General features: G+C 50.5%; 1 protein-coding gene across 1 annotated transcript; it reads left to right on the forward strand.

Annotated features, from left to right (window-relative positions):
- Positions 1-5,393: 5,393 nt before the first annotated feature.
- On the forward strand, positions 5,394-10,259 carry Ndufb7 (NADH:ubiquinone oxidoreductase subunit B7). Its single transcript, NM_025843.3, has 3 exons — positions 5,394-5,566; positions 9,466-9,634; positions 10,069-10,259. The coding sequence occupies exons 1-3, from the start codon at positions 5,455-5,457 to the stop codon at positions 10,199-10,201; spliced, it is 414 nt and encodes a 137-aa protein (NP_080119.1). The 5' UTR covers positions 5,394-5,454; the 3' UTR covers positions 10,202-10,259.
- The last annotated feature ends 34 nt before the right edge of the window (positions 10,260-10,293 follow it).

Consider the following 10,293-nt stretch of genomic DNA (forward strand, 5'->3'; position numbering starts at 1 on the left):
TTCTGACTGAATTGCTTTGCGTGGAAAAACTGCCTCTGAACTCCATGAACTGAACTGAACTGAACTGAACTGAACTGAACTGAACTGAACTGAACTGAACTGACTGCATGAACCAAACAGAAATACAGTAACTTAACTGAGCTCAACTGTTCTTCACCAAACTGAACTGTGTGTGTGTGTGTCTCTCTCTCTCTCTCTGCACTGCTCTTTCCTGTCTGCTCTCATAGAAATTGGGTATATCCTGTCACTGACTCATTCTGTCCAATCTTTCTCTTATTCAACACTTTGTCTGCCCTTCAATTGTCTAGATGTCATTGTCTAGGATTAAAGGGATGTACTAAAGATGTGTCTATATTCCAGAAGTGGGAGTAAAGGTGTGTAGATCGTAATCCCAACAAAGGGATACCTCAGGAACAGGGCGGATAAACCTGCCAGCCTGAGTAAGTGTAAGCAGACAAAACCAAAAGCTTCTTTCTTCCACATCCTTTCACATGGGCTGCCACCAGAAGATGTCCCCAGATTTGGAGTGAGTCTTCCTACTTCAAATAATCCAGATTTGGAGCTCTTCATACCTCAAATGATCAATCAAGAAAAATCCCTCACGTTCCCATCTTCATGGGTTTTAGCTGATTCCCGATGTAATGAAGCTGACAACTAAGATGGGCTATTAAAGGCACAGAGAGACTGCATGTGTGACAGAGAGATAGAGAGAAAGAAAGGGGAGCGGAAGTGTGTGTGAGAGAGACACAGAAAGAGTTAAAGCAAGTGTGCATGGCAGAGAGACAGAGATTATATAGTGACACAGAGACAAGAACACAGAGAGACAGAGTGTAATACAAAGACAAGGTGAATGTGTTTGTGTGTTACAGAGAGAAGTGTATATGTGACCAAGAGAGTGTACATGTGACAAAGAGAAGCAGAGACACACAAGGAGAGATAGGAAGCTCAAGGGTCCATAAAACACAGGGAGAGTCAAAGAGTGTGTGTGACACAGAGGAGTAAAGTGTGAAGATGACAAATAAGTGTGTTAAATGTGACAAAGGCAAAGTGTGTGTGTGTGTTTGTGTATGTGCATGCGCACGCGCCTGTGTGGGTAAAACAAAAAGACAGTATATCTATGTGAGACATATAGACACAGAGAGATGTGAGAGACAAAAACAGACAGTGAGAGAAGTGTGTGTGTCACACAGACAGTGTGTTTGTGCGTGATACAGAGACAAAGAGACAGTGTGTGTGACAGAGAGAAATAGAGGCAGAGAGGGTATGCATGAGACATGGAGAGAGAAGCGATGTGTGAGACAGGCAGACAGACAGAAAGACAGAGGTGGTGGGTATTTGAGAAACAGAATAACATGGACAGAGACAGAGAGTATGTGTAATATAGAGACAGAGTCAGAGAGATGGGAAAATAGTGTATATTTGTGTGAGGCACGGAGAGTCAGACATTGGAAAAGACAGAGATAAGGAGATACAAAGGAGGTGCGTGTGACAGAGAGATAGTGTGCAGGACACAGAGACTGAGACAACCCTACTTCTGAAAGCACACACTTCAGACACAGAACCTGGAGAAATGGAGCTGGAGCTGGCCTGCAGCACCCTCCCTGAGGCCTAGCCCCCATCATCCCTGCAGAGGCCGTGCAAGCTCACAACCAAGAGGAGCAGTGAAGAGCTGCTGCCCAGCTGGGAAGCCTGTGAGGCACAACACTATGGCGACAAGAATCACGCTATACCTCAGGGATGACCAACAGCAATCTAATTGGACTTTCAGCATGCTCATTAGGAAGGAATCCACATCTGGCACTGTAGACCTAGCCCCCAACCCATGGAGGAGAACCAACTACCGAGCTTTCCCTAAACTAGCATAATTCTAACTGCATTCTAAATACTTATCCTAACACACTAAGGTAAGCTCTTGCCCCTCAACAATGCCTGCTTTGCATCAGACAGAGACCATTACAGACATCTGTATGCAGAGAACACCTGACCACGGGATGCCCAATCTAAACCGATACATCTACCATGCAACCTGCACACATGTGTAAGGCTCGGGGAATGTTGTGGAAGAAATGCACAAAAGACTGTAAGGGCCAGAGGACCAGGACATCTGCTGTGTGGGTGTCTTCTGCACATGACAGGGAAGCTGCCCACGTGAGACCTGCACAACCACACTAGTTGGTACCTGGTAAAGGAAAATCTCACAAGGCCTCATCCTTAGATGAACTACAGGCAATTAATAGCAGGTGAGAGTGGAAGAATCAGAACATGACAAAGTGGACAAGGAGAAGCCGACACGGCCTCAACCCTACACAAAGAACTACAGGCAACTAAGAAATCTGAGCGCAGCAGAGGTGGTCTTCCCCTGGGAAGAGCTCACCAACTAAGTAATTGCCAAACAGTAGCCCTGAAAACAGACATAGGAGTAACACTATACAGACTGAGCTGGTTATATTTAGGAGCATATATGTATATGCATATATGGATGCAATAACAATGAAAAGGAGGCCATTAATTTGGAAGATAGTATGGAAGGGTATATGAGAGGGTTTAGAGGGAAAGGGAAAATGTGATTATAAGCTCAGAAATGCAAAAGAGCTGGGTGTGGTATCGCACCCCTTTAATCCCAGCAGTTGGGAGGCAGAGGCAGGCAGATGTCTGAGTTTGAGGCCAGGCTGGTCTGCAGAGGGAATTCCAGGAAAGCCATGGCTACACAGAGGAAATCCTGTCTCAGAAATACAAAAAAGGAGAGAGAGAGAGAGAGAGAGAGAGAGAGAGAAAGAGAGAGAGAGAGAAAGAGAGAGAGAGAGGGAGAGAGAGAGAGAGAGAGGACAAACTAACAAGAAAGGGAGAACATAGAAATACAAAAGACAGTGTGTGTGTGTGTGTGTTTGTGTGTGTGTGTGTGTGTGTGTGTGTGTGTGTGTGTGTGTGTGTGTGTGTGTGTGTGACACAGACTGAGATCCAGAGACTGAGGGGATAGACAGACAGACAGACAGAGACAGGAAGTGTATAACAGAGATAAGCAAAGACAGAACGAAAGAGTGTGTGTGACATGCTCAGAGAGACAGAGTGTGAATGAGTATGTGTAGGACACAGAATGTGATAATATGTGTGAAACAGAGACAGAGTATGTGTGACAGAGACAAACAGAGAATAAGACACGGGGGTGAGAACGGAGAACGAGACATGGGGCATGTATGAGAGACGCCAAGAGAGACAGAGGTTTGTGTATCAGACACAGAGAGACCGACACGTGAATTGTGTGTGTGTACATGGAGACAGAGACACAGAGTATATGTCTGACACAAAGACAGAGTGTTTGCACGTCACAGAGACATAGACAAGAAAGAGAGACAGGGAGGGGGAAAGACAACATGTATGTGCTCAAGCTCTGTCCAGTGGAGAAGAGAGGCTCCTCCTGGCTGCCTTCAGACCAAGGTGCAGAACGCTCAGCTCCTTCTCCAGCACCAGGCCTGCCTGGATGCTGCCATGCTTCCCACCATGATGATAACAGACTGAACCTCTGAAACCATAAACCAGCCCCAATTAAATGTTTTCTTTGTTTCTTCACAGTGATAAAACCCTAACTAAGCCACTCAGTTTTAAAGTACTGTCTCACAAAGGCAAAGACCTATGTTTGATCTCAAGAAGCCACACTGTGCTACCTGCTTTTTATGTCAACTTGACATAGGTTAGAGTCACTGTGGAAGAGAGAGCCTCAGCTGAGAAAACACCCCACCAGATTGGCCAAAGGCAAGTCTGGAGTACATTTTCTTTCTTTCTTTTTCTTTTCTTCTCTTTTTTTTTTTTCCTTTTTTTTTTTGTACATTTTATTTAGTGGTTGACATGTGGTGTAACCCCTGAGGTGGTGGCCATGGGTACTAAAAGAAAGCAGCCTGAGCCAGGCGGTGGTGGCGCATGCCTTTAATCCCAGCACTTGGGAGGCAGAGGCAGGCGGATTTCTGAGTTCGAGGCCAGCCTGGTCTACAAAGTGAGTTCCAAGACAGCCAGGGCTATACAGAGAAACCCTATACAAAGAAAAGAAAGCAGCCTGAGAATGCCAGTAAGCAGCACTCCTGGGTGGCCACTGTGTCAGTTCCTGCCTCCAGGGTCTGTGTTCCTGTCCTGACTTCCCATCAGGACATTCCCGTCAGGACATACTGCATTCCAGACCGGGAAGTAAAACACTTACCTCCCCAAATGGCTTCTGGTGGTATTTCATCACAGCAATGGAAACCCTAACTAAAATACCATGTAAAACAGACGCTGGGCATGGCAGCCCAGAGGAGACAAAGACAAGAGGATCCCTGGGGCTTACAGACCAGCCCGCCTTGGGGAGCTCTGAACAGAGAGGTGTGCTTAGTCTGAGTCAAATAAGCTGTCCTGGATGAGAGGAGAGAGCAAGCCAAGAGAGGACACACCCTGACAGACACTTAGGAGCAAGGAAGAGAGTGGTTCCTTCAGAAGCTCTAGACCAAGAGCTTTTAAGACCATCAGGTTGGCTGCGCCCTCTCTGGTCAGGATTGGGCACTACGGACAGGCTTCAGTGGTAAAGCCTTCATTTACCATGTTCTAGACCAGGATCACAAAGTATTCATTTTAGAAGAACAACGACTGGAAGGAGGGCTCAGTCATTACTGTGATTGCTTTACCAACATAAAGAACTCAATTCAGTCCCCAAACCCCATGTAAGAAAACTCCTGGTGTGGGGGCACACGCTTGAAATTCCAGAACCACAGACAGGGTGCCCGGTTAAATCTCTCGGGCCTTCTAGACAGCCAGCCTCACCTACTTGAAGGGTTCAAAGCCAGTGGGAGACAGTGTCTCAAACAAGTTGGACAGAGACAGAGTAATGACCCCAGAAATTGACCTCTGACCACCAAATGCACTCATAAGCACACCTACGTATGTGCACTCACACCGACAAACCTAGGGAAAGTGTTTGGAAGTTCGAGTGTTGGAAATGGTAGTGTATATCTGTGGGAAAGCACTTATCTACCATATGCTAGGCCTGGGGGTCTATCCTAAAACCAGAAAAAAAAATTAATTTAAGAAAAAAAAAAAAAAGAGGAGGAGGAAGAGGAACGCGGAAGATGGTTCGGTCCAGGGTGTCCACAGTACCCATGTATACACATGTATACAGCAGGCTTGGTGGCACACATTTATAATCCTAGCACTGGGCAGAGCACAGGGGACCCTGCCACCTCCCCGCTTCCACACCCGCACTCCTCCCTGCAACTCCCTGGCCAGCCTGGCCTTCTAGCCAACTGGCGTTCGCCGCACCCGCTCTGTCTCCTCCACACCGCCAGGGGGTGTCAGCGAGCCAGGAAGCGTTCCATCGTTCATCTCTATGACCCCCGCCGCAGCCTAGATGACCCGGAAGACACTGAAGGGGCAGTGCTTCCAGGTGGGAGCGAGGTGACCCCGGCTACTAAAGAAGGGTAAGGCAGAGTAGCCATGGGGGCGCACCTGACCCGGCGCTATCTGTGGGATGCCTCGGTGGAGCCTGACCCCGAGAAGATACCCAGCTTCCCGCCGGACCTCGGCTTTCCGGAGCGCAAGGAGCGAGGTGAGCTCAGTGCGCAGGCGCGACCGCAGATCCCGCGGAACTCAGCTGCCTGCTTGCGGAGGGCCGGGTCGAGTCGGGAGGGCGACCTCCTTGAGTGTGGAGGCTGTGCGGGGATGGCTAAAGCAAAAGGCTGGGACGAGACAGCAGAGAACGGGAAGATGAGACTGCCCCGGTGCACTTCGTCCTGGGCACAGCGCGGAGCCTAGGACATGTTCTTTGCATCTCCATACATTGTCACTAGCATTTGGTTACGTACAATAATACAAGGTTGGGGGGCTGGAGCGATCATGCTCCTTGTCCTGTCTAGTGTGATGGTGCTGGGGGAGGAACCCAAGGCCTGTGTGTACTCGCAAGGTTCTCATTCTTCCTGTATAGGAAAATCAGAGTGACAGCTCTGGACAAAGTCCTAGTTTGGCACTTGGGATGCCCCAGGGTAGCAGAGAGCCACTGGCGCTGTCTTCAGGGAGCCCCCTGGACAAAGCAGCGTGTCCAAAAAGATCTGGGAAGCAAATTTAAGAGTGTAGAAGCACAGGCTAAAAGGGGTGTATATGAGATTGATGAAGCTGGTACCAGGGAGGGACAGAGCCCCACTTGTAAGCAGGGGAAAGACACAAATGACTTGCCTTACCAAAAGGTTGTAGTGTCGACTAGAAGATGGCTCCGTCAGTACTGAATCTGCAGAACATTTACCCACCTGACACCCTGCTTTGCCCATAGTCATTTTGAAAATACAGCACTCCCTGGCCGCCTCTCTTGCTTGGCTAATCCAAAACCCTGGTAAAACTCAGCTGGCCCTGCTGACCTGGTCTCCAAGTTGCTTCCTCACTCCAGACCCCCTTCTTATTTTTGAGTCAGACTAGTCTCTAACTCACAGTCCTTTCCCTTTGGCCTCGGGAGCACAGAGCTCATAGGCCCAGTGGTGCTCAGGGATGCTATAGCCTACATTGTTGCTTCTATAGTTCTTCACTGCCTCTTCATCTTAGGCAAGCTCTTGTGAGAAAGCAAGAGTAGCTCCTGCTCCCACACCCATGCATCTCCAAACTCCTTCCAAATGACTTGTCCCTAGCCTGGCGGAGTCCCCATTCCAGGTGAACCCCCCCCCACACACACACACACACCCCTTTATATCCTCCATCCACCCTCTACAATGAAAGGATCCTGCTCCCGAACCTCTCATCAGGCTCCTGTCCATGGTTTTGAAACACCCCCACAGGAACATCATGAGTTCCTGGGATGGATAGCAATCCTGTCTCAAAACCTAAGTATAAAAATCCCCGTTACTGAAGGGCTCCTCTCAAGGCTCCCAGCCAGCCCCAGCTCCACCTGTCATTCCCCACCTCTACCTTGCTCACCTCCACTTCCCTGCGCACTCTCACTGATTGTTCCTCGGCTCCCTTGACTGCCTTGAAGCTGCTGCCTCCTTTGTTCTGCCCTGGAGGCAGCTCACAACTGTGTGGTGTACACCAGTGCTGTCCACTTGATCTCCAAGGGGAGCCTTAACCTTGAACTTATAAATGACATTGCTGACTTTTGTTTTCTGAATTTTAGGGCTTTATTAGTGGTACATGTGTATGTGAGCACTCGTGTGCATTGACGGCCAGAAGTCTGCAGAGTGTCCTCCTGAAATCACATCCCCTTTCCTCCCCCAGGAGCCACCACCCCCTTCCACTGACACCTTAATTTTTAAGATAGGGTTTCACTCTGTAGCACAGGCTGGCCAACCTCTGAGTGTTGAGATCACAGGAGTAAGCCAACAAGCCCAGCCTGGGTTTTATTTTCCTTTTGAGACAGGATCTTGCTGTGTAGCACAGGCTAGTCTCAAAACTCTTACCTCAGGCTCCTGAGTGCCGAGATTGCTGGCTGTACCCCTCTGTCTTCAATGTCTGTCTTGTACTCTTTGAGTCTCAGCTCTGTCCTCCCCTTAAGCCTACCGTGCTCACCTTCCCAGTCACTGTCAAGGACAGCTCTACCTTTCCCTGAGCTTAGGTCAAAACCCGGAAGCAGGAAAGGTGCCTGCTGCCTCAAGGCTTTGGCCCCCTTCTACCTGAGATGTTCTTGCCCCAGGCATCTGCCCGACTCGGCCCTTGCCTCATGGCCCACTTTCCAGCACTTCCTAACTCTGGTTTTGGTTGGGTTTGGTTTGCCCTCTGCAGTCAGTAAGGCTGCCAGCCATTCAAAGACAGTGTGCTCAGCCTACTTTGTGTCCCTCTGAAGAGGGAGACCATCTATTTGCCTGGTTCCCTCCTACATTCCTGCAGCTTAGCAGGCAACAGTGTGCTAAAGGCTTGCTGCTGGCCTCTTGTGAACTGGAAATGAGAGGCCAGAGCTTGAGTTGCTAACCCGAGCTCCAGGGTGAGTAACTCTGGCAAGAGCCTGCCTGTGATTTGAGCCCTGGGCCTGGAGTACAGAGGTGCAGAGTGGAGGGACCAGGTTGGCCTCATCAGCCTACTGTAGCATCAACAGTCAGAAGTGCGGTCAAAGCTGTAAAGAAGCAGGTGGCTGCTGCTGGGCTCGGGAGCTCCAGAGAGAGAGCAACACAGAAGGCAGAGAAAGCCTATCTGGGTGACATGCAACCCTGCTGAGGCACGTCTGGGCACCAGGTGAGAAGCCCAAAAAAGGGGACAAGGACCTGAGACCATGTAAGAAAGGACGGTAGCTGGAAGCATAATGGGAGACAACAGCCCTGACAGGAATTGGATACCCCCACCCCACCCCACCCCAGAGGAAGGCCAGCAGGTGATTGGAGCATGCAGTGGCTGTGCAGGGCTAAGGTTTTCCCAAGGCCTCACACAAGCTACCACTGACTTAACTCCAACCGGTTTCTGTGTATTTTTTTAAGGTTCTTTTTGTTTTTAATGGTCTGAATAGACATTTGGACATAAGGGTTCAGGTGCCAGATAAGGGCAGAGAGGGCAGTGGATCCCTGGAGCTGGAGTTATCGGCAGTGGTGAGAGCTGCCCACCCCACCCCACCCCCACCCCCAGTTTTCTGCAGGAGCAATACATGCTAAGCCAGCTCTCTAGCCAGCTTGTTTGGTTTGGTTTTCAAGACAGGGTTTCTGTGTAGTCCTTGCTGTCCTTTAGACCAGGCTGGCCTTGAACTTGGAGATCTGCCTGCCTCTGCCTCCCAAGTGCTAAGATCAAAGGTGTATACCACCACCACCACCACCTCTAATAGAATATGTTTTAGTGCAATGAAATAGGACTGAGGCCCACCCAGGTGGAGAGGAGATAGGCCTACAGACCCAGCAAAGCAGGTATGTGGTTGAGGGCCATAGTGGAGACAGGCTGGCGAGTTTCTATTACTAAACACTCCTGAAGGGTCAGGCTTGCCAGTGATAGCTGATCTACCCGAGGCTTACTTAACACACACACACATGCTATGTGGTGGCCTTTTGTCAACATCAGACTCCAAACAGTGAATGCTATAAGTCCTATAAGCTAGTGACGGACCTTGGTTTGTGTGAGCACATGCTACGCTGATCACACCGGCACCCCAATGATGCTCCAAAGACGCTTCCTGTTACCACAGCTCTGTTGACTTAGTGGACAGCCCGGCACCTTCTGTGCTGGGACTGGCATCTTCCAGTGGGGGAGCAAAGGCTGAGAGGCCCCAGTACCCACTGAAAAGCTGAAATTCAGGTTCCATATGGCTTAGGGGCTGGGGAAGGTGAGCTGAGCTCTCTGGGAGACAGCATCTCTAGATGAAGGGACATCAGAGTTCTTTATTGCTGTTTAGGACATAGGGGACGAGGAGTCACCCTTCCTGTCAGGGTGCAGCCATAATCCAGATGGGTTCTGCTAAGCCATACTGTGTCTGGCTTCCGTTTGTGCCATGTGCACACCGGGGTCTGTGGAGGTGGGGCTGGCTGCAGGGCTGAGCCTCACCACTCCCCACAGTGATGGTGGCCACACAACAAGAGATGATGGATGCCCAGCTGACACTGCAGCAACGTGACTACTGTGCCCACTACCTCATCCGGCTGCTGAAGTGCAAGCGAGACAGCTTCCCCAACTTCCTGGCCTGCAAGCACGAGCAGCACGACTGGGACTACTGCGAGCACCTGGAGTGAGCCCGCCCCGCCCCCACCCGCCCCACCCACACCACAGCCATCCACACTGCAGCCATCCACCCCACGGCCACCTTCTCCACAGCTATCCACACCACAGCTATCCACACTGCAGCCATCCACCCCACGGCCACCTTCTCCACAGCTATCCACACCACAGCTATCCACACTGCAGCCATCCACCCCACGGCCACCTTCTCCACAGCTATCCACACCACAACTCAGCTATCCACACCTCGGCCACCCACACCACAGCCACCCACACTGCACCACAGCCACCCACATGGGCATGGGAAGAGGCTGGAGCCACCTAGGACAGGGGCCAAGTCAGAATTCCTGGGGGAGGCCTCACCCCTAGCAAGGGCTTCCAGGTGGCTGGAATGGACTCAAGACAAAACCTATGGCACTGAGACCCTCTATGTTCTGCCCACAGTTACGTGAAACGCATGAAGGAGTTTGAACGTGAGCGGCGACTGCTCCAAAGGAAGAAGCGAAGGGCACTGAAGGAAGCACGGGTAGCCCAAGGCCAGGGAGAAGGAGAGGTGGGCCCTGAGGTGGCCCTGTAGGGATTACCCGCCAGCCTGTGGACCTATCAGTGAAATAAAAGCTTTGGGTCACCTGCCTAAACTTCATCTGTGCTACTTCAAGGATGGGAAGG

This window comes from Mus musculus, chromosome 8 (genome assembly GCF_000001635.26).
Source record: "Mus musculus strain C57BL/6J chromosome 8, GRCm38.p6 C57BL/6J".
Lineage (NCBI taxonomy): Eukaryota > Metazoa > Chordata > Mammalia > Rodentia > Muridae > Mus > Mus musculus.